This window comes from Barbus barbus (assembly GCF_936440315.1).
Source record: "Barbus barbus genome assembly, chromosome: 16".
NCBI lineage: Eukaryota > Metazoa > Chordata > Actinopteri > Cypriniformes > Cyprinidae > Barbus > Barbus barbus.
In genome coordinates, this window is record NC_136744.1 from 21,119,171 (window position 1) to 21,147,114 (window position 27,944).

Consider the following 27,944-nt stretch of genomic DNA (forward strand, 5'->3'; position numbering starts at 1 on the left):
CAACGCTTTGACGCTCAACCTAGCACACGTCAAGTGCCGCACTGCCGCATGAAACCATCCAATTCTAACATCACTTCCGCATTCGAGCCGACCAATCGCCGCGCTCCATTTTCCACGCAGCCTCCACTGTTAGCGTTAAGGTAGGTTGCATCACTACACAGTCTTCCCCACCAACTACAATTTGACAGTTTCTCAGGTGAGGCGACACGGTACAGGAGCTCTTTCACTTTCTCTTGAGTTTCAGCGCGCATATCACTGTGAGCCTGGGGTTGTTTAACTCAAAAACCAGTTACCAGAAGCCCTCACACCACGGCACCATGAGCAAAAGGAAAAAGGAGTGGAGAGCGGAGAAAGGTAAGGGTCTTTTGGACTCTGGTCTTGTCTCTTCCGTTTAAAGATAGGATTCATACGGTAGTGTCAGTATGGGGTTTGACATCCACCGGGTTGAACCTGGGGTCACGGCACGCACGTGGCGGGAGAAATGACTTCTTATAGATGCTCTGCCTCTTGAATCAACAGCATGGACAGATGCACACCTTCAGATGCAGGTGGAGAATCAGTACATGATGCTATGATCAAGGCCCTGATGTGTCCGGCGTTAAAATCTGTTTAAATGCAAATCAAATGCTCTAATTATTGTTTAAGCTTTTATGAATATATTGGAATATGCACGTGTTAGATTGGTGCAGTCAGTGAAAAACCTTACGATAACATAAAAGCCCCAATATGTTACTTTGCATGAACTATGACCATTGCACCCTTGATCAAGACGACAAACCTTGTGCGACTGACTCTGTGATGTAGTCTGAACCTGTAACAGGTGCACTGGAAGTCAGTTGCATCAGCTAAATTACAAATTAAAAGTTTTATTGATTAAACATTTAATGAGGTGATCATCATGCATTCATGCACTTTTGCTAGATCCTGGTCCTGGATATCCACCTTCCTAAGTAGTTTAGTTCTAGAGCTTTTGTCTAAAATTGTATAATAGCCAAAAATTAGTTGATTCTGGTGTGTTTGATCAGAGTTGGAGACAACTTTCCTATAAGTATAAGATTTCTAGGGACAGGATGGTATAGTGGAACTTTGACGTTCTGCACTGTCCAAGCCTGTTTGATATAATCATATTTTAACTCAAACCTTTATCATTAGAATATGATTATTTATAATAATTTGAAGTGCGTAAGCACTGTCACCGACCTGTTCTTGACATAAAAATCACTCACTTATTGATTGTTGAAAATGTGGACTCCAGGGAAGAATGGTTATGACATGTCCTTTGAAATTGCAGGACTGTAAATCATTAGGTTGACTGTAATGTTACTCGACACTCATTAATGGTTCGCTATCCTAAATTAGACTCATAATAATATGATCAACTGTATATGATGAGAGCTATTGACTTACGGCCTAGTGTAATACAGTACATTGCAGTAAACAAACATCAAATACTTCTGTTATGATTTCTTTGATGGCGATTTGATGAAATGAGTAAGCTTGGTTGGCGTTTGTGCTATTTTAAAATCGCAAGTACACATTGCACTCATAAAGCCGCCTTTGTGAAAGACATCTTCATTCGTGTAGCAATAGGGACTGCAGGAGGATAAAAACGGATAAAATAAATTAATAAAGATGTTGAAAAGGCAGATGTAGGGGCAGTCAGCATGAAAAATCAGTAGTGTCGGCAAGGGCACTTTGGAGCTGGTTTGTATCAAGAATATCAAGGTAAAGTTTTGTTTTGTCTTGAGTGGGAAAAAAAAGCTTTTTGGGAGCTTCTTAGAGATTGTTACATTTTATTTTAATTTAACTTCTTACTTTACCACAAAATTACTGCATCATAAGTGTAATGTGAACCCATAGACTTTACTTTATTGCACCAATTTCTAGAAATACCAAATGTTGCATTTGAGTTATTAACTTCTCTTAGTTACCTCTGCTTTGTATATTTCTGATTTTATTTTCATGTCTTTAGTCAGCAGAAATATAGTTAAATGTAGACAAGTGAAAATACAATGTTTTCTAAAAGTGTTGGGTTATGATAAAAATAAGAAAAACCTATTGTTAACGCAATTTTTTAATTTTTTAATTGTCATTTATTTTAAATGTAGAATTATGGGGTTTGTACCCTCCCTCCTATAAAACTTTTGATAGTTTTATGTAATTTACTGTCAACAAAGGTTACATTTATGGCAGAAACAAAAGTGAAACTAAAACCTTAGGAAGACGGTTATGAACCTGTGGATAGAGAATGAAAAGAGAAAGCAGGATATAGATTGTAATCAGAAACCAACTGTATAAACTTGAGTCTATTGCAGTCTAGACTAGTCAGTGCCTTTGTTTGAATGCAAGTCCTCAAATTATGGCCACACAAATATTAGTAAGTTATTGAAATATATTGTTCATGTACACTAGATCACACACACAGTCTGGTTCCATGTCAGGCCTGCAGCTGTATGCTGAACAGTGTACCCTCATTAGCTTGTCACTTCTTTCTCACACACACTTACATGGCTGCCACACTTACCACACCAAAGAGTACCACTCTGACACGATGCACAGAGCTAGTCGCAGATGTTCCTTTATGAACCCCTCTGATTCAAACTGATTAGCTTTGCTTCATAAGACATGCTCTTGTCTGTCTTTGTATACTTTGACAGTGTTGTTTCTTCTTTTGCACAGAGCGCTTACTCAGTCTTGGTCTCGAGGATAGGCGCAAATATTATCGAGGAAACTATGTGCCATTGGACAAGATCTCCACCTGGGCAAATCATGACAATAATACAGGTAAATCTAGATGCCTTTGTGACTTATTTGTTTTTCAACCATATGCAGACTTGGGAACGCTGTTTGAAAATTGTTTGCAGTTTGTTTTGTGGTGCAGAAATTACACACTTCACTTTTAATTAGCCCACATGCTTTTGTAATAGTGAGTTGTATATGCTACCATTTTGTAAGATTTTTTTTTTTTTTTTGAAGCAAAATGAATATTTTGTTCAGCAAGGATGCATTAAATTGATCAAAAGTGACAGTAGAGACATTTATAATTTCTAGTGAATGCTGCTGTTATTTTTAACTGTATATTTATCAAAGAAAGGTTTTCCACAAAAATATTAAGCAGCACAACTGTTTTCAATAATAATAATAAGTGTTTCTTGTGCACCAAATGAGTATAGTAGAATTTCTGAAGGATCATGTGACACGAAAGACTGGAGTAATGGATGCTGAAAATTCAGCTTTGCCATAAAAGGACTAAATTAGTTTTTTAAAATATATTAAAATAGAAACTGTTATTTTTTCATGTAATAATATAACATGCATATAACTTTTAGTAGTGCCTATATGTCTTGGTGAACAGCTTTAAAGTGCATTCTATTGCATTAAATTTGCATAGTCATTCTAGAAGAAGGTACTGGTTGTTTCATGTCTTCTCTACCAGAAGAGCATGCAAGTGACTTGCTGCCCTTTTGAAGAGAAAGGACACATGGATCAGTGAGACCCTGACAGCTCAGATATCATAGTTTATTTATGGATGAAGATAGTTGTGCTATCCTGACCAGCTATCTAAGTTTTATTAGTAGATTTAGTTGAGCAAATAGATAGTGACTTTACTCAAAATATCACCTTTTGTGTTCAGCAAAACGAGTTTGGAACAACTTGAGGGTGAGTTGCTAAATGATGACAGACTTTTCATTTTGGGGTGAACTATTCTTTTAAGTTCCGACTTGGGTGATCCGATCTGCCACAATTGCAATGTTCACTCTTTTTTTTTCTCTTAAAATTTTTCTACATCAACTGGCTGTTTTTTTTTTTTTTTTTTTTTTTTTTTCTTTTTTCTTTAAGACTCTAATTTGTACAGAGGGTCCGTAGACTTGCACAAAGAAAGAGAGAGACTGAGCATGCATGATTACCTGCATCTGTCCTTCATCAGGTCTAGTCATATTCGTGAAAAAAATCAGTTTTCCATCAGCTGTCAGAAGAAGAATGCAATATCTTTGTCATAGCATCCTTTCAGCATTTAAAGGTGGAGTAAGTGATTTCTAATAGCCAATGTTGACATCTGAAATCGCCAAAACAAACATGCCCCGACCCCAAAAGGGTCTCGCCCCTATTTTGATAGCTCCGCCCCACACATACGTACGGTAACGATTAGTTCTGTGAAACAAAGCAAAACCAATGTTACTCACCTATCGAGAAGAAACAAAGCAGCCTCGGCGATCGATTGCAGGTCTTCCTGCTCCTTGAATTCTCTCCAGTGCTGGAATGCTGATCCGATATTTACACAGGTCCTTCTTCTTGCCTTATCGTAACACCGTGTCTACATCGGACGAGAGTGGTGCGGTGCAGTGCGACAAATCCCCGACAGTAAACTGCTGCCGCGTTTTATTTATGACATATTGACACAAATTTCAAATGATTTTCAATGGGCGCTTCGTTGCGTCCAGTGTGGACAGACCTGTCGCGTCCAGTGTAGACACGGTGTAAAGGTCATTGCACACGGAGTCTGAAAATTTTGTCTGAAATTTTTGCTCGTTGAAAAATAAATACAACCTCACGTTATGTCAATCACGTTTACACACTGCTACCGAAACTTTCGTCTGTCATAAAATTCAGATCGGGTTCGATTTTCTGTGTTTTTCGCATCCGTAGCAAGCATTTTGGGAGGTGTTTTGGCGATTCAGAGCCACCGTACAAGCGAACGCCAAAATCCAGAATGGCGATTGTTAAATTCATTCGTCTCGCAGCACAAAGCACCGTAAAGATCCTTGCACACTCAGTTTACAGACATCGGTGGTGGTCTTTTTCATGTGTGGCTCGTTTCACTAGCAAAGCATCAAACTGAGCCACTAACATCCTGAAGTAAGAGTTGAGTTGCCCGTGATAATACTGCTGCTCCTTAATGAGGAGGGGGAATCTTGGGATTGGATGGACCCAATGTGTCCTTTTTTTTTCTCTTTTTAAGAAGGGAGAGGACCACAAAATCATCCTCACTGCTTGAAGACTCCATTTAGTAGGCTGCTGTTTTGCGAATTTATTCGCAACAGATTAATTAATACGCATTGGACTCAGTGTGCAAGGTTTCTGTCCGTGACAAATTTTTAGGATGACGAATACGAAAAAACGTATATACGAAAATTTCGGATTCATTGTGCAATGACCTTAAGCCTTCTTTTGTTCTGCAGACGTTTTCCTCTTGTTTTCTTTTTTTTTCTTTTAATCCGCCATCTCTATCTTTCTGTCGTTGCTCGGCTCGGCTAGGCTAATGTCCGTCATGTGCACTGATGAGCGCTCTCTCCTCTCATCATGAGTAGACTTCAGCTTCTCAGCTTCTCCTTGACACGGCTGCATCAACACTACTGCGGTTACTGAAACAACGCCTTACGCAAATATTTCCACACCGTGATGTAGACATGTGGGGCCGTGTTTGAATGAGCCATTTTAGGTGGGCGTGGCAGAGTCTTAACTTTGATAAAGAATATCTCTGGTTTTGAGACTTTAGTCTTTGCAACTTCAGGGATCTTATCTATGCACAATCAGCTTGTAACACTCCAAAGAGAAAGGAACATTTGAAATCGCATCATATGACCCCTTTAATACAGCGATCTAATACAGACATTCGATTTCTTTCCCAGCTGTTTAACTTCACAGACATAACGACTGTTTTTGTAACTTAAGCGTGTTTTTCACATAAGCTTGTGTGTGAAAGAGAACTTTTAGTACTCGCATGCGTGTGACAGCCTCTCTCTGTTCGCGTGCTTCAGATGTGTGCATACAGAAAAACGTATATCAGAAATTTAAACTGACATGGCTTTAAAACGTGTGATTTCAGTGCGATATGCATGATAATCAAAACCAAACAGATGTTTTTTGGTAGAGATCTGAGATACGAGCTAAAATTGCACAGCCTTGTTCCGGGAAAGAGGGCGGGGAGCAGCAGCTCATTTGCATTTAAAGAGAAATGGATTTAAACAGCCTGTTTCTGCTTCCACTCAAAATAGGCATTTTCAAAATGATACAATAAATGATCTGTGGGGTATTTTGAGCTGAAACTTCACAAACACATTCTGTGGACACCCAGGGCTACATTAAGACTGCACTGGGCCCCTGGGCTATGACTTACTGCAGGGCCCCCATCACAATAATTATATCAGTGTTTCCCCTGCCATTATTTCCTCGCCCTCTCAACGGCACCCCCTGCCCCCCTTGAAGGTCAAGTTCATTTTATTTAATTTTATTTTCTCTATAGCACCAGATCACAACAAAAGTAATTTAAAGTTACCTTTCCAATAGAACAGGTCTATACCTTGTTCTTTTATTAAACAAACTAAATAGCCTTACATTATTTGTCTTATTTACACAATGGCATGTTATCTTTGTCTCTAACGTTACATTACATTCACGTGCTCTGTATGCGCACAGCGCACACACAAGTGAGCCCACTCCCACTTGTATTTGTAAATATTAAGCCGCAAAACTACTATTTAAATATGACTTCTGCCTGTCTCTGTGTTAATGTATGACACAGATGCGCGGTTTTTTTTGCTACTCATACAGAAGCGCGCGTGAGGCTTGCGGTGATATTAACGTCTGCCGCCTCACTAAATGAGGACATAAATACAGAACAACATCTCCAGAACTGCTCTGAGAGTCACTTCATGAGCATTTGACCGTTTCATTTGAGTAAAACTATCCTCATATCATATACACATAGAAATGTAAAGGTATTCACGACAACCCGTCAAAATAAAAGTTCTGGTTTCAATTGTAGACATTGCAGCAGAAATATATTCCTATTGTTCAGTAGAATGTACGTAATAGCCTACTAAAATGATTAAAACCTTATTTTTAAGGAATAATCATACAATTAAAACATTGAAGACATATTTTAATATTATATCCCCTTTATTTTCCAAAAAAATTAATGATTTTATGCCGGAAAAAAACGGAACAACATAACGGAAAGCTTTTTAACATAATTTAAAGGTTTAAATAGGATTTTATCCCATATCAAAATTCTTGATGCACTGAAATTTAATAATTTTTGTTACCAATTTCAATATCACAAAAGATAATACTAGTCAAAGTAAAAATAAGCTTACTGAAGACAAGTAAACAGTCACAAATTAGGGTACAACAGAAAAAAGATCATAAGAAATCGAACTTCTTGAAATAGTTAAAGCACTGAATAATATTATGATGTATAAAGAAAATGTACAAATAGACTGAATGGTGTCCACTGTATTCAATATACATTCATTCTTATTTATTTTATAAAAGTGATTCAGTCAAGGACAGTAAGTGATTTTCTTTCTGATGTTTGATTTACATTATTGACACAAATGGCAACAGCAGCTATATTAGGCTGCTTTAGAGGAATAGTTCACCCAAAAAGGAAAATTCTGTTGTTGTTCTAAACCTGTATGAGATTCCTTCTGTTGTTGAATGCAAAATAATATATTTGGAACAATACTGGTAATCAGACAGTTGCTGGGCCCCCCCCATGACTTCCATAGTTTGAAAAAATACACTATAATTGGAGTCAGTGGGGACCAGAAACTGGTTGCGACCATTTTTCAAAGTGTCTTCTTTTATGTTGAGGAGAACAAAGAAATTCACAGAGGTTTAGAACAATTTGAGTTTTAAGTATATGATGACAGTATCTTCATTTTTGGGTGAACTATCCTTTTAAGATCTCATCGTATCCAGGATCTCATATCTAACACTACACATGCTATTTAACTATTAACGTTCATTTAAGACACAAATAACTGTGTTTACGAGGATACTCGCAAAGACGAGAATTTTTGACACATAACTGTATTTGAAAGTTTAAGCACAACAAGGAGCGAAACGTTTCAGTCGCAATACGAGCAGGTGCATGCCGTGCGAAATCGGGCTGAAACCGTCTTAATACATGCATTTACCAGAATTAATTCTGCTCCACTGCTTAATGTTCATTAACAGTTATTCATAGTTTGTACATGACCAAAAGAACAGTACCTCATTATCATGGTAAAAAAGTAGCCTAACTATATGGTTTCTATGGTGTTTCCATTGAAGAACAGTAGCCTAAAGACATTCAGTCAATTACAAATCCACATAAACTGATAGAATAATTAACAAAATAATGTAATTATATTCCATTACTCCTTTAACATATTTAGTATATTAATAATATAATAATACTCAATATGAATATCCTACTTTTCTGCCACCATACCATTGTTACCTTTAGTGTTACTGCAGTAAAGCTATGGTAAATGTGGGTGATTTGTGGATTGAAACGTCTTCTAACTGGATCGTTGTTGCACTGTTTCTGCTGCTTTCTGCATCAGTGTTGATGAGGATACCAGCTCCGATTTATTTGGCTTAAAACTAGTTTAAATTAAAGAGACGTGATTTGTACTGGAGAACTCTGTGCTTCTTACTGGATTTCACAGCGTTGTTTAGCGCGTGATCATGACGAGAATTATTCTCACTGTATATTATGGTCACTAATTATTATTATTATTATATAATCATGCGTTTAAACGCATACGCTCTAAGCTTGCGCTGCGCTGTTTTCTTTTGAGGCGAAGCGTATAAAAGGTCAGTGTGGTGTGCAGTTCAAACGAGTACCGCTATTTTGTTCCGCTTTTGACACGTTTGGCGTTTAACATATCTATCATGCACAGAGTGACAACGACTATCAGTTAGACAAAATGTCTTTGATCCAGTGTGTTTGAGTTTGTTAAACCCCGAGCTGCAAACACCTCTTAAGCACACAGAATATAATGCAAGTGGGCATTTTTAATTGTTTATTTATTTATTAATCGTGGCATCCATAATCGTAATCATGATTAGAAATTTGATTAATTGTGCAGTCCTAATTTATATAATTCAGGGTATCCAGAGGTAACAACGTTAGTGCCATCTCCGGGGTCTTCTGATTGGTCCACTGTAATTTATGTATTTTATTTGCATTCAAACAAGCAAGACAAATAACATGAAGAAGAAAATGCAAAGGAATTGTTCACCCTAAAATGAAAATGCTGTCATCACTTACTCATCCTCATGTCATTTTTAAACCTGTATAACTTGACTTTCTTTCATGTAACACAAAAACAAAATGTTTTTTTCCATGTTCTATTTTTCCACTGAACTGTTTGCAGTACAGATGAAACCCATAATCTCAGAGCTGTCCCTTAGCTGGAAAATTGATCTGTTCTGGATCATAGCCATACAGGTCTTCTGATTGGTCCACTGTTTTGGAACTGAAATTGATGAGCGACACGGTGTAAAAATTGAAATTCTTTGTACTTGACATGGTGTTTTAACGTGGCGCTCATGTAGGAGATGCTTCGAAAACCTGAGCACGAGTGTAACGGTCATACACATCCATCTAGTGCGTTTACATAGAGAGCATTGGAATGGAAAAACAAATTCTGTGTGAATGGCCTCCAGTGTGCTACTTTTCCATTGCTACTTTTCCTGTTTAAACGCTCAAAAGAATGTAAACTTTTACGAGCAGTGCCGCTCATCAATGTCAGCTCCAAAACAGTGGACTAATTGGAAGACCCTGGGGCACATGTTGCGAGCTTTTGTTTACAGTAGCAAGTTGACATGGCAACCGTTCTAACTTTAACGGCAACACGGCGGAGGCGGCATTCTGCACTGCTTTAATAAAAAATAAAAAATAAATATCTGAGCGCTCCATCTCACGTTTTGTGAATGGCCCCTTAGAATATCAAACATCTGAAGCTGTTGTTGGCTGTCATAAAACCAAATGTCCGTTGCATAAAAGCTTAGATTGGTCTAATTTGAGAATGGAAAAAAGTATAAATGATTATCCCTTGACTAACAGCTAGCTGATCAGACTAGTTTTTAAAACTCCATTTTAACATAATGGCTGTATTTATGCAACTGGCTCCAGAAGATCAGGAATGATTTTAAAGACATATGGCTCTTTTCCACTGCGTGGTATGACTCGGCTCGGCACGGTTCAGAACGGCACGGCACGGCTCAATTCGGCTTGGGTTGTGTTTCCACTGCAGTTTAGTACTGCTTTAGAGTGGGCGGGATTATTCACGTGTCGTTATAGTTGTGCCGCCTCTACTGCCTTGACTCCTGAAAAACGTTTTAATTCCGCGTCGCTCCATCACGCTCTCGCTGGATCCGCTCCTCGGCTATCAACAAGAGAAACGTCTGTACTTCCTCAACAGACAACGAAACAGTCATTTTTTGGTTGTTAAAAGAAAGGTGTACTCATTCAAAACGGTTGCATTCGATCCTTCACTGGTTGTGCCGATTTAAATCTAGCGGGTCTGTTGTGTCTCGTGCCGCAAGTTCAATGACGCAGGCAGTGACGATTTTCTCCGGCCAATCAGTGATCAGCAGAGTTTACACTTCACGTTTTGGTAACGGTACGGCTCGCTTGGAACCTCAGCCGAGGTGGTACTAAAAAAACTACCAGGTACTGTACCCAGTGGAAAACACCCCAAAAGTGAACTGTACTGAACCGTACCATGCTGTACCATGCAGTGGAAAAGCACCACTGTTCACCCAAATAAGAAACTTCTGTCATAAATACCTACTCTTAGGGCCCGTTCACACCAATAACGATAACTATATTAGTCCACTCCAACGCACAATATTGTCTGTTTATTCTAGGTGCATGCACTCTTTAAATTCTTCAGCTTGTGATCGCAGGATTGATTATGATTAGGTTTCAATGTTTTTATCGTTCATCAGCTGGAAAAAATAATTCTGAAAGTGATTCCATTGATATTGTTTCTCGGTGCCTTTATCGTTATAGCTGTGGTGTGGACTCCGCTATTCTTTAAAATGGAGAAAGATTGTTAGAACTATATTTTTTGTATTTTATCGTTATAGTTATTGTCCTTGGTGTTAACAGGCCTTCTAACCCTTACACGCTTTGTGAACCAATAGATCAACAGATCAATTGAAAAGATTTGACTCCAAAAATGATTTGTTCACAGATCAGACTTTTGTACTCCCCTCATAAATGTGACAAAAGTTTCAGTGAGTGCTTTTACATGTTCTCAATTCACACTTTTACATTCACACACAAAGCTACCAGTAACTTCAGAAGATATAGTGCCAGTCTTTTATGATGCTATGTGTGCTTTTTGAAGCCTCGAGTAAAGAGTCCTGTAAAACATTGGTCTACTGCAGACCGTCAGTAAGTCATACAGGTTTGAAATTGCGTGAGGGTGAGTAAATGAAGACAACATTTACATTTTTTACTTTAAGATTTTTTTGGTAGATACAATTTGCACAAGTAATATGTTTAGAGAAGTAGCATGCTATTTGTATTAAAGGCAGAGCAAGGTTAGAAAAACTTGCCAACAAGGGTGGCAAGAGAGAAGGCAGGATCAGGAAAGGTCCTTGGGATTCAAACTCTTGATGCCCGTAACACAATGCCGCTACATGTGGGCGCACTTGCCCACTAGGCTGTTGGTGCTGACATTGTGTCATTCTTCTAACAGAAATCAAATCCACGCAGTGCAGGTTAAATAATTATAATGCTGAAGGTGAGGTACAATTCATATTTATTCATTAAATAACATATAAAGAAATTTGAAACTTTCTTTGAGACCTCATTTCATAAACAGCCTGTGTGAATCACCAGATGCGCTTTCCCTTCAAATCACATTGTGTCTGCGCTATAAGCGAGCTGCACGCTGTATAGTTGACACAGGAATTGTCACTTGCACAATAGAGGCAGTGTCGCATCGTTACTAAAGTTTATAAATCACATTTATTTTTAATTCTTGCCAGTGTCTAACCATTCAGCGCTCGTGCACTCTCCTAGAGACTGTGTGCTCGCAGACACTTGCAGCTCACACACATAATGCCAGGTTCACATTACTCCGTTTGCAGTGCAGAGATTGTTTCCACACCGAATCTATCTTTGCTGTACTGCATGCACTGAATTAAAGTGACAGCGCATTGTTTGTGGAAAATATGAACATGGATTGACACGAAAATGTAGTAATTACACTATAAATGCATATAATTAAAGTCTACTGTGTTTCAGAGTCATCACACATGGCTTTTTGGCTAGGTTTAAAGGAAAAGAGCACTTTTAGATAAACAAGGCAATAATAGATGGCACTCATGGAGATATGGAAAGCAAAGCTCTTTATAAACCACAGGATTGCTTGTAATATAGATTTAAATGCAAAAGAAAATTCAGTAGAGCTGACTGTTTCTGCCAGTCATAAGTTAATTTAGAATGTTTGTGATAACATAAGAAAAAGTTTAAATGTTTTGCCACTTGCTTGAGCAACTTAATAATATATAAATCTAGATTGCCTAAATGCAAAAGTAAAAAGCATTGAATAATGTTATATTTTAAATATGTATTGCATTTAAACAGGTCTATAATGATTGTATTACTGTAAAAGAAAAAAAGAATCACAATGAAAAAGCATTTTCAGTAACAATGTTTGGATTTGAAATCAAAATAATGGATAAATGTTGTGTTTGTGGTAAAGAGATGGATCAGCAGTGGACTCCTGTTTGAAATCAGGCTTGTGCTGTGTGCACAATTGTAAAAACAAATGCACTGGATGATCAAACATTTAGGTGAGATAAATGTATATTTTAGAAAAATGCTCAAAAGAAAGAGGGGAATTCCCCCCATTTTCAAAAATGAAATTCAGACACTGAATAATTGTCTAAAAATACTGATAGGTGTATCACTATAAATAATTCTACATGATAAAAAGATGGCTTTAAAAAGATCGGTATCGGTGATCGGATCGGCAGATATTGCTTTCTGTGATCGGCAATCAGTGATTAGCCTCAAAAATCATGATCACCCCTAGAAAGAATAATCAGATTCTGTGTTGGCCTTATTTTCGTTAAGTACAATCTTAGTTAAAAGATGATTTGAAAAAATCCTTAATACATCTTGCTTAAAATCTTCAGGCCATTTTCATCTGTAGTATAGTGAGAGGGTGTCGGAAATGCTAAATGGAACATATCCGCTGCCTTGGATGAGGTTTGTTCCTCGCACATCCTGCGTGTGCTTCACCAAATGGCTATGTCCTGTGCCAGCAGGCCTGGAGATGAACTGACAGGAGCTGATCTGGTCCGTTCACATTAGAGCCGGATATTTGCTCCGGCTCTACTAATCTAAGAGGACAGTCTGTAGGATGTGCTATAGGCAATTATTTAAATGAGCATAATGAACACTGCTTATTTTAGCTTGCAAATATTCATGTGATTTTTGCATATCATTCTGTTGCATGCCTATGGCATCAAATAGAGCTGACCGACTGGCCAGTGCCAGCAGTTTTTGAGGCCTGATGGTTTGGCCGTTCTATTCATTGGCCTACTATCTGTTCTGTTAACCCATATGCACAGTGTTACGTGCCAGTGCTTTAACCAACCAGATCTGATTTCATTGGTTCTTGTTCTCTCAGCGTTCTGGGAGCTTAACAAGGGTACTTGTGATCTTACAAGGGGAAAATAAAGAACTGGGGCCGGTTGCAGACTGGTCATAACTTTTTATATTCAGTTATGAAAAGGTAGACTGACCTTATTTGTATTGGAAAAGTAAGACTGATAACCACTTGGCAACTGCTAGTAAGTTTTGTATGGTATTTTCTTTACTAAACTATCTAAAAACGGTAATATTTTAGGTAACAACGTTAGTGCCATCTCCGGGGTCTTCTGATTGGTCCACTGTAATTTATGTCTTTTATTTGCATTCAAACAAGCAAGACGAATAACATGAAGAAGAAAATGCAAAGGAATTGTTCACCCTAAAATGAAAATGCTGTCATCACTTACTCATCCTCATGTCGTTTTTAAACCTGTATAACTTGACTTTCTTTCCTCATGTCGTTTTTAAACCTGTATAACTTGACTTTCTTTCATGTAACACAAAAACAAAATGTTTTTTTTCATGTTCTATTTTTCCACTGAACTGTTTGCAGTACAGATGAAACCCATAATCTCAGAGCTGTCCCTTAGCTGGAAAATTTATCTGTTCTGGATCATAGCCATACAGGTCTTCTGATTGGTCCACTGTTTTGGAACTGAAATTGATGAGCGACACGGTGTAAAAATTGAAATTCTTTTTACTTGACATGGTGTTTTAACGTGGCGCTCATGTAGGATTTTATGTATTTGAGGTCTGAGATGTGGGAACAGGGAAGAGAGAGGCCAATATTGTCTTAAATAGCCTGCATAGCACTTCATCTTTTATAACATGATTCTGACCAAATATATTTAATCTTGATTTTTGTTGTTGTTTTTTGTGTGTGAAAAATTACAGTTTTGGAATATTTTTTTAAAATAACTACAATCGAGCATGTAAAACAAATATCTTTAAAAAAAACAAATTCCATGTGGAGCATGGCCCTGGTTCTCACCCTTTTTCCCCTTACCTGTTTGCATCTCTGTTACATGTTTGACATTTAATTTTATACACTCCCAGTCAAAGGTTTTGTCAGACTGACATTACTTTTTTTTTATTTTTAAAAATATATATATTTTAGAATAATAGTAAAGCTAAACAACACAAATGGAAGAATGGTTATATTGATTGATTAAAAAGTTGTTTAGTGTTATCTCGGTGTATAAATGAGATCGTAGTCTTAAGTAGTGTATGTGTGTGTACACTACCATTCAGAAGCTTGGCGTCTGTTTTTTTTAATGTTTTTGAAGTCTCATGCTCACCAAGGCTGCTTTTGTATGATCAAAAATACAGTAAAACAATAATATTATGTAAATAGAAATATTATTACCATTTAAAAAACTTTTTTTTTTTCAAATACATTTTTATTTTTTTTATCTTATTTATTTCTCATATGGTCAAGCTGAATTGTCAGCTGCCATTACTTCAGTCTTCAATGTCACAAGATCCTTCAGAAAATGATCACCGATGAAAGCAGTTGTGCTGCGTAATATTATTGTGGAAACTGTGATGCTTTTTTTTCAGAATTATTTGATTAATAGAAAGTTCAAGGTACAGTATTTAGAAGGATGAGAATCAGAATGAGCTTTATTCACCAAGTGTGCACAAACACACAGGGAATTTGTTGTGGTTTCCAGGACCTCTGGGTACATGCATACAAACTGTGTACGACATGGGAGAAAGAAAAACATAGAACATTTAAATAAGCGATACCTGGAATGCTAAATTATCGGCAGATATAACTGAGGAGGAATTAAATAAAGCAATATCCAGGCTTAAAACAAATAAGTCACTGGGTCCAGACGGTTTTACATCCGAATGGTATAAGGTATTTAGACAATAACTTATCCCTATTTTATTACCAGCTTTTAACTATGTTTTACATGGAGAAGAGTTGCCACCCTCGTGGCGAGAAGCCATAATCTCTTTTATTCCAAAAGAGGGGAAAAACAAACAAGACTGTACAGGTTATAGACCAATCTATGTCTTGAATATGGATTACTAGTTGTTTGTCTCAATCCTAGCTAAAAGGCTTGAATTGATAATGCCAGAACTAATTAACTCCGATCAAGCTGGCTTCATTCGGGGTAGGCAAACGCAAGACAACATCAGATGGACTCTCCTAAGCCTCGATGCCAAAAAGGCTTTTGATTCGGTCAACTGGCTTTTTCTTAAGGGTATCCTTAAAAAATTTAAATTTTCATGAGAAATTTCGAAAAATCGAGTCCCACCGCGATAATTAAAATACACTGGAGAGGGGCACTAGACAGGGGTGTCCTCAGTCCCCTCTGCTCTTCGCATTGTTTATCGAACCCCTGGGGCAGTGGATCAGGGAAAACTCAAAAATAAAAGGTATTAACATCAAAGATGACGAACATAAAATAGCACTATTTGCTGACGACATATTAGTTTATCTAAAGAGTCATTAGTTGAGCTATTGGAAACATTACAAACCTTTGTCTTTTTCAGGATTTAAATGGAATATTCTAAAAACACAGGTATTGACCTTTTAATTATAACCCTCCAAACGAAATTAAAAAGGAGTATTCCTTAAAATGGGATCTTAAATGTATGAAATATTTGGGAATAAATATCCCCAAGGATATGAACAATTTGGAAATGCTTAATTATGGCCCTATTAATAAAAAAAATAAAACTTGACATTGCAAGATGGAATCTTTTACCATTTTTTAACATGAGATCTAGGAGAGATTCAGTCAAGCAAAACATACTTCCGAGATGGCTCTTTCTGTTCCAGTCTTTACCTGTTTCCTTGCCTAAAAAGCAATTCTCAGAGTGGGATAAACCGTTGTCCAGATTCATATGGCAAGGCAAGAAACTAAGGGTAACATTTAAAACCTTGCAGCTGAGTAAAGAAAAAGGAGCGGTGGCCCTTCCATGTTTACAAAAATATTTTTGGGCAGCACAGTTTAGATTAATTGTCTGTTGGTGCAACCCAGAATATCAAGCAAGATGCAAGGACATGGAGATTGTTTGGTTTGACGAGATCCCTATTCAAGAGATCATTGCAGATGAAAATTTTATTAAAAATAAAAAAGGAAATCAATGGATTAAGGTAACTTTAAAAAAATTGGTTTGAGATTAAGAATTATAATTTAAAGGATTCTGTGAATCTATTGAAATGAGCTTCATATGATTCGGATTTTAAACCAAATACTTTAGACATGCGGTTTAGATTATGGGCTAAGAAAGGGATTATTGTTCACTGCTTATTGTTCAATCATAGATAAAGGACAATTATTAGACTTTAATTCTCTAAAAGAAAAATTCAATTTAGATTCCAAGGATTTCTTCAGATATTTTCAGCTCTGACAACATTTCTGTCAGAAAATGAAAAAGGGACTGATGGAGATCCAAATAAGAGTGATCTAGTTCAAATATTCTCTTCAGCTTACAAGGCTGAACCAATGTTAAAGACTATTACTAAACTATATAGAGCATTGATGGATTTACAAGGAGATTCATCTCTGTGTACCTCTTTCCAATAAAAACTAAAAAAAAAAAAATTATAATAAAAAAAAAAAGTAACTTGGATTAGATCTAACAGTCTTTATTTACAGATGTTTACATTATGTAGTATATGTATGCATTTAACCCATTTGCTGGGTTGTTTTTTTTGCATGTTATCGACAGTAAAAATTACCCATTACAGAGAATAAAAAAAATAATCCCTCATTTTTTTTAATGCAGAAAAACTACTCCGCACCTGGGTAAAAATATTAAAAATCCCCCCCCCCTGCATTTTTTTTAGAGTGCAGCTGCATGAATAAAAATGCATATTTACATATTGCCTAATGCCACAAGAGCACTGAATTATAACAAGTCCGTAAATTAGTATGTCAGTTATTTAAGGTGGAAATAGCCTGTGGAAATTCACCAGCAAAATGCACCACAGTGTGGACGTGTGTCAGTGTGGCTTCACTCTAATGCTTCTCATTTGATATCATCCAGTCCAGTTCCATCTTTCAGAAGTTCAATGTTTGTCATTATAGAGTGATTTATAGAGCAGTTGTGGGACAGTAGAGTGTTGTAGGACCTTTGATGAACCTGTATTGTTCTGATCAATTGCAAAAAAAAGTCAACGTGCAATATCAGTTTGAAATAAAAGCTTTTCTATAAATTAATCTTTGCTTTATCTTTGCCATACAGCTACTGAGGAAGAAGAACAAAAGTCTTTCTCCTTGGCTGACAAAGTGTCTCTGTACAAAGGTGACATCACCACCCTGGAGGTGGATGCCATAGTGAATGCTGGTGAGTTTGCTGTTTCTGATCAATTGCAGTTTTAAAGCTTCATTAACTTAGCAATGCAATTAGTGCACAAGTGTGGCACTGTGATTTTAATTTTTTTCTTTAATGCTGCGTGTTAATTTTTAGCTTTTCTCCTGCTGGATGGTTTGCACAGTCTAGGATCCACTTTGTATTTGTTGTGCTTGCCTGACCTCTGGTGTTTATAAGTGGTACAGGCATGACTAAGTTTTTTTTTTTTTTTTTGTACTAATGCATTTTACAGGACAGATGAGATTTCTGCTTATGTATATTTAAGTCTGTGCAGTGCATTTTGCTTTTTTTTTATGTGCTTTGACAGGAAAGATGCTTTTCCTTGTCAGGATGAAACAGGATGCCAGAGAACAAACTTGTAAAACTCATTTTTTCCCCTTTTGTTTACATGGTGAGATGGTATTATCTGTCTCTCTGGCTTGTTAATTGTCTTGTTTTCATGTTACAGTGATATAAAATCAATTGATTTGTTCCTATTATTACCTCTTTAGTGTAGGGTCTGTTTTAAATCTGTTCTGAGAGGAAAGGAGTGGTTATAGAGTAGATATTCTGCAGAAATAGACATGTTAACTGTGGTGAGAGAGCAGACAGAAAACACTGTCATGGTTTACCTCAAGTCATGGAAACCTGGCTATAAAGATAGAAAATTGTGGTAACCCGATGTAAGTGGTTACTTAAGCATTTAGTATGTATTGTGTGGGAGATTGTTATTGATTTGATATGTTCTTGTTTCAAGATGTTTATCTCAGTGCCATTCATTGAGAGGAATAGTTTAACATTCCTGCCACAGAGAGTGATTGCGGTTCATGTCCGAAACTGCTGTCTGTTTGACAAGAGCATCCGTGAAATGTGTTTTTTGCTGGACCGTTGAATCTCTAACAACAAATGGAAACTCTTAACAGCTGTGTTGTGCTCTGCTTACAACATGTACAAAAATGTGTTTGTGAATGATTGAGGTTTTTTGTTTATCTCAGTGTAGTTCAGGCGTTATGCAGTCTAATTGAAGTAACGATGCCTATATGAGCTTTGGGATATTTAGACTAATCTAAACCTTCTGTTGAGTTAACTGCTGTTCTGTGAGCCGTGACCCTTGCAAACTAGTAGATTCATTATCACTGGAGCTTGTCTGAGTTTCATATTTCCGTTATGTGTATTTACTCTCACATACTAGGTTATTTCTACAGTTTTCTTAGTGTGATGTAGTACTGCAGGCTGATACAGCAAAATATGACATGGTTTTCAGTAAACTAAATGTATATTTTAATGTATCATTCTGTAGTGTATATTAGGGCTGGGCGATATGAGCAAAAATCCATATCTCTGTATTTTTTGGCTGATTTGCGGTATACGGTATATATCTCGGTGTTTTGTATTTAAAGTGAATGTAAACATGTAGGCATATATTATGTGCAAGAAAGGGTTAAAATCACATTACATTCTAACATTGTAACATTGCAATCTAAAAACAAAGCAGAAGTTAAATTTACTGGAAAAAAGCAGACTAATCGAGTAAAAAGGCTATTTTGATTACCCCATTACACTTTACAGTAAGTGCTATCGTACACATACACTTGTAGGTTTAAAATTCTACATGTCACATTTATAGTCCAACTACAAATATTTCAGCAAAATGTAGCTATATTTATAGTCCGAGTTATTGCGCTCCTATTTCATTGCGCTCTGTCTGTTTGGCGCGCATGCGTGAGGCGGCGCTCGTTCAAAATGAAGTCTGTGAAGTTTAGCGGAGATTCGCAAAGCAAACGCTCATGCACTTCTGACAGCAAAATGGAAATATTTCCATTATTTAATTTTTTTTACATTTACAGATGGAGAATGTACCTGTGAAATGTAAGTTATACATTAAGGAAAACACATCTCAAACACATTAAACAGCGTGAGTAGCATCTCTGTCAGCCTCACACGCATCCTTTCTGGGGCGAGCACGAGGCTCTTTAAACTGAAACTATAGGCTTCTATATCTTTCGAGTTTTTTAAAGCCATTCATATAAAGCTTGCCACATGTTTAGAACAAATTTTCTCCGCAGCAGTTCAGTCTATGTCCTCCCTAGATATTTTTTTTTCTGATGCGCTCGTATCAAACTACTGTATATCGATATTAACGGTATTGCTTCATACCGTATTGCTTATAAAAAATATTGATATATCGTACAAACTCGATATACCGGCCAGCCCTAGTGTATAGATATATATTCAATTTCATACACACACATGCATACATACATATGCGCATATACATACAAACTGACCTGTTGGAACAGTCTTTCTTATAAATATCTCTGGCATCTCAAGAATTCATATTAACAGATGAAAGGGACTTTTTCTTTCTTTGCATTGTAAAGTTTTTGTTTACAAGACAACTTCCCCTCTGAAACTTTCTACAAGTCAAGTCACCTTTATTTATATAGCGTTTTTAACAATGTAAATTGTGTCAAAGCAACTGCACAATATCAAAAAAGGAAAATAGTATGTCAATAATGTAAAATGAAAAGATTAAACAAAGATTTTCAGTTAAAGGCATTTCATTATTGAATTCAGTGATGTCATCATCCAGCTCAGTTCAGTTTAAATAGTGTCATTGAAATCAGGTCGACGATATCGCTGGAAATTAAGTGTCCCCAACTAAGCAAGCCAGAGGCGACAGCGGCAAGGAACCAAAACTCCATCGGTGACAGAATGGAGAAAAAAAACCTTGGGAGAAACCAGGCTCAGTCGGGGGGCCAGTTCTCCTCTGGCCAAACGAACCAGCAGTTCAATTCCAACTGCAGCAAAGTCAGATTGTAAGGGCTCAACTGGTTCCAGTGGTCTTTCCCGATGGCTGTCTAAGTGGCGGGGTCCTCACTGGGGATCTGTCTCTGGTGCTCATCTCTGTGTCCTGGTCTCCGCTGACATTCAGGGCTGTAGAGGTCGTCTCTGGGTGCTGAGAAACAGAATAGAAACAGACTAATATCAGCGTAGATGCCATTCTTCTTATGATGTAACGAGTACATCATGTGTTATGGGGAGTGTTCCCGGTTCCGTTTGATCTAATTAATGCAGCCTAACAATCCTTTAACGGATTTGAATAATAGAAGTGTATTAGTGTGTTGTGTAAGCCAGGTTAAAGAAATGTGTCTTTAATCTAGATTTAAACTGACCGAGTGTGTCTGCCTCCCGAACAGTGTTAGGTAGATTGTTCCAGAGTTGCTAAATAGGAAAAGGATCTGCCGCCCGCAGTCGATTTTGATATTCTAGGTATTATCAAATGGCCAGAGTTTTGAGAACGCAGCAGACGTGGAGGACTATAATGTGATAAGAGCTCGCTCAAGTACTGAGGACCGAAGCCATTCAGGGCTTTAAGTAATTAACAAGATTTTAAAATCTATATGATGTTTAATAGGGAGCCAATGCAGTGTTGATAGAACCGAGCTAATATGGTTGTACTTCCTGGTTCTAGTAAGGACTCTAGCTGCTGAATTTTGGACCAACTGTAATTTGTTGATCAAGTGTGCAGAACAACCACCCAATAAAGCGTTACAATGGTCTAACCTTGAGGTCATAAACGCATGAATTAGTATTTCTGCATTTGACGTTGAGAGCATAGGTCGCAATTTAGATATGTTTTTGAGATGGAAAAACGCACTTTTACAGATGCTAGAAACATGGCTTTCAAATGAAAGATTGCTATCAAACAGCACACCTAGGTTCCTAACTGATGAAGAAGAATTGACAAAAGCCGTCAAGTGATAGTTTGCTAGGTTATTACATGTGGGGTTTTTAGGTCTTATAATTAACACTTCTGTTTTTTCAGAATTTAGCACCAGTTTTTTTTATATCGACTATGCATTCCGTTAGTTTCTCAGTTTGGTGTGTTTCACTGGGCCGTGAAGAAATATAGAGCTGAGTATCATCAAGGTTGCTGTAAGGTCAGTCAGCATAGAAAACAGGAAATGAGAGAACAGGCCAAACGGTACTCTGGTCTAATCTCGGTGTCTGACGCAATGATACCGATGTGAAACTGCAACAGTAAGCAAAATGAATAAAATTAATCACATGTTCAAATGCACCGTGGTCCGTGGTTGAGCTTCTCTCAGTGCTTGTTTCAACAAGTTTGTTGGCGCATTTTTCACATCAGTGGTTGCATAAAAATAATGTGAAACCATTTTGTAGGGTTTGTGGCATTTAATTAGGAAAGTAATTGGTTTAAAGGCTTCAGAGTATGAGGGAGACGACTTATCATGCAGACGGGTGGCTGTTCATCCATCAAAGGCCAATGGCTCAGGCCAGGAAAGTAATCGCATTATTGCAACAGTGCTTTGGACTGATTCTTAAAGCCCCATTTGTTCCAGTGTTTTTAAGTTTAGATTCCTGGAATGATGTTTCCATCTCTAAGCTATAATATGATGATAAGAACAATCGGAAAGCATCTCTGTGATTGCGGGGAACTGTCTTTTTTGTTTCCAGTAGTCCTGCTGAAAATGTAAACCGCAATGTACGCTTAGGAAAAAGAAAACAGTTGCTCATGTAAAATGTGCTGTGATTTTTGTAATCAAAGTCTTTTTATTCTGCTCAGTGGATCTCGATTCAATTTAAGTCCTGCTCTCTAAACATTTTTTTCTTGTTGAATATCTTGCCTATTTTCACTCAGAAATATGTGAGGTTACAAAGCAAAAAGGCTTGTAAACACTTTAACTTTAATCCATCCAACTAACTATTGCATTTGACTGGAAAAGTGGGATCTGGCATGAATTGAGCTGCGTGTGTGTCTTCGTTTTGTCCCCACTCTAAATCTCACTATCTATGTCCTTCCCTTCTAAACAGTTGTTGCTTGTGTCCAAAATCACATACTCTCTGTAAAGGTACTTGTTTTGAGTAAGGAATTAAGATCATTTGCGACCATTACATTTTTTTTTAATTGCACATAGTATGAATGTGTGAAATATAAATGTAATATGGATGTACTACATTGGCCATGTTGTTATTGTCATGTGACCTGCCAGCATCAGTTGTGGCACGCGTAATGCCTTTCCTGTGGCCTCCTGGGATAGTGAAGGATGCACACTTTAGAATCATTTGGATATGCATACTGTGTTATGAATACTGTGAATTTGAGCATGCTACTCTTTTCACATACTGTTTTCACCTATGTTATTGTAGGGAAGTATGCAATTTGAATGCAGCCATTCTTTAGAAGAAACAGGTGGATGAAGGAATGACTCTTCCAATCCCTTTGAGATTTCATAAATCTATTGTGCGGTTGTACTGTTTGCCAATTTCTTCCTTGAGGAGGAGAGTTGCATCATCTAATGGATTTGGTTTCTTTTTGAACATCTTACATGTTAGAAGAAAGACAACCACCCTCCTCAAAAAACTCCCAGCTGAGTCAGAAGCTTTCCCCCGCATTTAGTCTGACTCTTGTTTTTTTTTTCTTTTCTCTTCTTCTTCTCAGTATGTTGGTTTATAGGTAATAACAGTTATTTTCCAGCACTTAGAAGTCCAACGAACCTCGATGAGCCTAATTTCCGTTGTCCTCACGCATACAACAGCCTTCAGTCTGTCTCCTGGCCCTCACAGAAAAAAACACAACGTCAAAAAAAAAATTGAAATTGAGTGATTATCTTAGTTATTATTTCAATCATGCAGAGAGGTTGACGCAAGAGCCGCCCTGCCATCATAAACTTTTTTTTTTTTTTTATATATAATAGTTTTTACTCCTCTGTAAAAACTCATGCACTTTTATTGCACGTTGCATTGAGGAATATTACTGTAATAAAGAAACCCCTTGAGGCTTCTGCTCAAAGGGCCTTTTTCAGATCATGTAATATTATATTCCATAACTTGAGTTGAGGACTTTATTGGTGACAAAAAGTGAGAAGGATTAATTTGCTGTTAATGTTCTCTGTATTAGAAAGGTGTGGCTGCTGTCATGCATTTTTTTTTTTTTTTATATATAATGCTTATTACCAGAAAAGCATGGAAAATGGCCAAAAAATCACCATAAAATTTTAAAGTCATACAACAGCTTTAAGTTCTTCTTCACTGAAAAAAATATTAAATGGCTTCAGAATGACAGACTTTTTGATGTTTGATGTTTCAGTATTTCCACATTCAATTAGATCGTACTGTAAAGATTAGGCCAACCGATCAGCATCTGGTTCTGGAGAATTCCCCCTTGAGATGGTTTTGTTGTCTTAACATCCATTTGAGTTACTGAAAACAAAAGAAAAATGTTTTAATCCAGAAATATTAGTTAATAAAGTGTGCTGGTTTTACACTCAAGCCCTGTAGAGTTTGCATTGGAAATGTCAGGCAGCATGAAATTAAATGGCAACAGTAATTAATTCTGGGCGGCTTCATGCTGCATGCTGAGAGAGGTGAGGCTGTAAGCATGTTAAATGGGTTTTTAAATCACTCTCTGGATGGCCAATTATTTTTTCATATAAATAAATTTCTTGTCAGAGCTGCTAATTGAAATAGCAACTGACATCAAGGTCATGATAGGTGCAGAAATTTTAATTGCTCTCCCTTTCTTGTTTTCACACAAAGTGTCGGTTTGCGACGCAAGCAAAACAAACACCAAATAAAGAAATGGTGAAGTCTGATGGGGCGGTCAGCTGGTGAAGCTGTTAAATATAGCTTTGAAACTTATGCCAAAAATATGTCTGTAAAAAAAAAAAATTAGAACAAGCAGGGAACTTAAAACTTAAACTAAAAATAAATATGTAAAGAAAAGAAAAGCCAAACTTGAGTTGTGTGAAGCATACAGTTGAGTGCTCCAACATTTGAAGATGTTGTGCAAGCTTTGTGCTCAAGAGGGGAGAGTGTTGTTTTGTAATTATGGGACCTCTTCAGAAAGGAATGGAAAACTGTGTCTCTTGCCCTGTAGCATGGTGAGACACAGCCACAGACGAATGCAGCAATGGAGTCTAATGCACTCTGCACATTAAATGTTCTATGAGTCACAAAGCTTAATGGAGAGCACTTGCATGTTTAACCGAAGATGGGCCTCAGCTCTTTTGTAATTGACATTTGAAAGTGGGAAAAGAGCACACTCACCAGTGTGCACTCTGTCATCATCAAAAAAAGGACCCTAAGATGTAAATCTGAGTTTATGTTGCTAAAAGCATTAGAGGCATCTTTTGATAAGACAAAGTAAATTCAACATTAATTTTCTATCTCTTCGATTAATGTATACATCTTGACATATCTTTTAGAAGGTAACGGCCAGGCGCATGGAACCTTTACCTGTAGAACTCTTGACGTTCACAAAGTGCTACACATTTGCCTTCAGTTTCAGATACCAGTAAATAAGGCTTTGCAGTATAGCTAAAACAGGTTTTAAATTTTTTTTTTTTTTAACATGCATTTTGATCCGTATGTAATAATATTAGTTCAACATCTTTTAATGACATCAGGAACTGAATAAAACCTTTTACTATTTTAGTCCACTAAATAACAACCTGGAGCTGAACACACTCAAAACTGTGGAGATGATCATGGACTTCAGGAGAAACCCCCCCTGCACTCCCCCCATTCACCATCATGAACAGCACTGTGACTGCAGTGGAGTCATTCAGATTCCTGGGCACCACCATCTCTCAGGACCTGAAGTGGGACAATCACATTGACTCTATTGTGAAAAAGGCCCAGCAGAGGTTGCACTTCCTTCGCCAGCTGAGGAAGTTCAACCTACCACAGGAGCTGCTGAAACAGTTCTACTCCGCCATCATTGAATCCATCCTCTGCACTTCAATATCTCTCTGGTTCAGCTCAGCTACCAAATCTGACCTCAGAAGACTATGGAGAGTAGTCCGGACTGCTGAGCGAATCATTGGTACAACCCTCCCCCTCCACTGGTTCTTGTCAATCATGACCTCCTAATATTCCCCATGCACTTGATTGGCTCTATCTCTCTCTCTCTCTCTCCTCTCCACCTGTAGCTGGTGTGTGGTGAGCACACTAGCGCCGTTGTACAGTGGCTGCTGTCGCATCATCCAAGTGGATTCTGCACACTGGTGGTGGTTGAGGAGAGAGACCCCCCCCCCATATGATTGTAAAGCGCTTTGGGTGTACGGCAATCTACAATAAAGCGCTATATAAATGCCTCATGCATTTATTCATTCATTTTTTTGGGGTCATTGTTAAGATATATACATTTATTTTAGTTTGAACCGATTCACAGAAACAAATCGAATTAGCAAATTTTAAACATTGTTTTGCTACTGTAATGACTATTAATGGGTTAGTTAACCCAAAAATGACAATTCTGTCATTAATTTTGTGAACACACATGAAGGACCGACACTAAAGAGAAGAAAGTTTGGAATAAAGTCGTTATTTATGTTTTCTTTTGTGCACAAAAAGTGTTCTCGTAGCTTCATAAAATTAAGGTTGAACCACTGATGTCAAATGGACTAATGAAGTTGTTACAACCTTTCAGGGCCTTAAACATGGTATATGCATTGCTGTCTATGTAGGGTCTGAAAGCTCTCGGATTTCATCAAAAATATCGTAAATTATGTTCCTAAGATAAACAAAGGTCTTATGGGTTTGGACTGACATGAGGGTGAGTAATTAATGACAGAATTTTCATTTTTGGGTGAACGATCCCTTTAAAACCGTCTCTCTCTGAATGCTCTTATTTTCACTTGAAGGGATCACAAAATTACTCATGTTCTTTAGGATATGCTTTTTTGGAAACTTGATAGCCACATAAAACATGAATTAATCATTGTGGTATTCACAGTGTTGCTTATTTTCTGTTGCCAACAAAATCACTGCAAATATATTATAATATATTCGATACATCACCCAGTACCAGAAGTGTTGTGATCTGAGTTCAACTTAACACATTTTACCATGTTTAAAACTTTTACTATGCATAAATCAGCCCAGACAACCGTTACTGCTAACCATTATGTGAAAAATGGTGGCATTAGTAATAGCAGCAGTGGTTTTCCTCCTAGCCCAGATGGAAAACTTTGGTCAGGCTTGAAGTCTTCTCAACTCACAGTAAAACATGTCTTGCAGAAGTTCAGTAACAGCAGTCCTTGTTTCAAGGATGTTTTTCTTTGATGTCTGTGATTGTTTTAGGGCAAGAGAGCCTGGGCTATTTGAAGACTTTAAGGCCAAGTCATTTTCAGCAGTATTGATTCTGCAGTGATGTGAGCAAGATAAAGAGTGTGTGTTTGGGGGTTCTTGCTGCATTGAGATGGTGGGGGGAGTGTTTGTGCCCGTGTGTTTGACTGGATGAAGAAGGGAAGCGAGGTTGACATTTTGGTCTGGTATTTCTGGTCAAGGTTTTAGCACTTAATAAAATCAGTTTTTGATATAATGCCTTACTGACCTCTTCTCTCAAGTTTATATTGATTACAGACCCTCTAAAACACACACACACTTACTGACAGAGTTCAGATCCAAGTCCACGGTTCAGGCTGGACAGTAGCAAGTGAGTTGGTTTGCAAACTTGTGATTGTTGCAATGTTGCATCAGGAATGAAAATCGATGGCTGCTGCCCATGGCAGTTGCTGCTCTAATGAACAGTGAAATAACTGTGATGTGTGTGTGCGTGTGTGTGTGTGAGTGCAGAACTGAATTCACTTTTAAAAAGCCCTGTTAATACTGTCAGCATGATGGGATTCAGGCTCAGGGCTTTCTGTAATACTGCATGCACACATTCTCTCCCTTCCCCTTTTCTCCCCAGATTTGCATTGCTGATTGCAAATGGAAATGAAACTGACCTCAATTCTGAAACTGTCTCGCACTCTCGTAGATTTGTGGCTTGACCTTTTTACCTTTTGAAAGTAAAAGTGCATGGATTTTCTCAGGTGTTTTCAGGATCCTTTAGGAGGCTTAGTCTTGTTGTCTAAGATTTTAATGTCTTAATGTTGTGCATGCTAAATAGGTGTAACTGTGCAAACAGATTTTTTACTTGCACCTGTGTAATTTAAAACAGGAGGGAATATGGATTGTCAGATCTGGATTTGATGTCCTCCCAAACATCAGCAATGGTTCGCTTTTCCTCTTCCACAGTGTATTCTCTGAGTGCACCGGTCTATTCAAAAGCTGATTGTGAATCTGTTTATCGAGATAAAGATTGTATCTTTTGTGAAACTATAGAGGGCTGTTTGTCCTTGCAGTATTGTCAGTGATCTTATCCCGTTATGAAACTGGAGTAATTTAGGAATTCATTTTCAATTCTGATACTGACTGAACATTT

At 37.5% G+C, this 27,944-nt stretch overlaps 1 protein-coding gene across 2 annotated transcripts in view; it reads left to right on the forward strand.

Moving 5' to 3' along the window:
* The window catches only part of LOC306882082 (ADP-ribose glycohydrolase MACROD1-like), a 576,444-nt gene continuing 548,500 nt past the window's right edge, over window positions 1-27,944 (forward strand). The window contains exons 1-4 of one of the 2 annotated variants that reach the window (XM_079436537.1): window positions 1-140; window positions 245-354; window positions 2,680-2,784; window positions 17,600-17,701. In XM_079436537.1, coding sequence (XP_079292663.1) covers window positions 49-140; window positions 245-354; window positions 2,680-2,784; window positions 17,600-17,701 — 409 coding nt within the window. In that variant the 5' untranslated portion in view covers window positions 1-48. The other variant, XM_079436538.1, reaches the window with a different exon arrangement.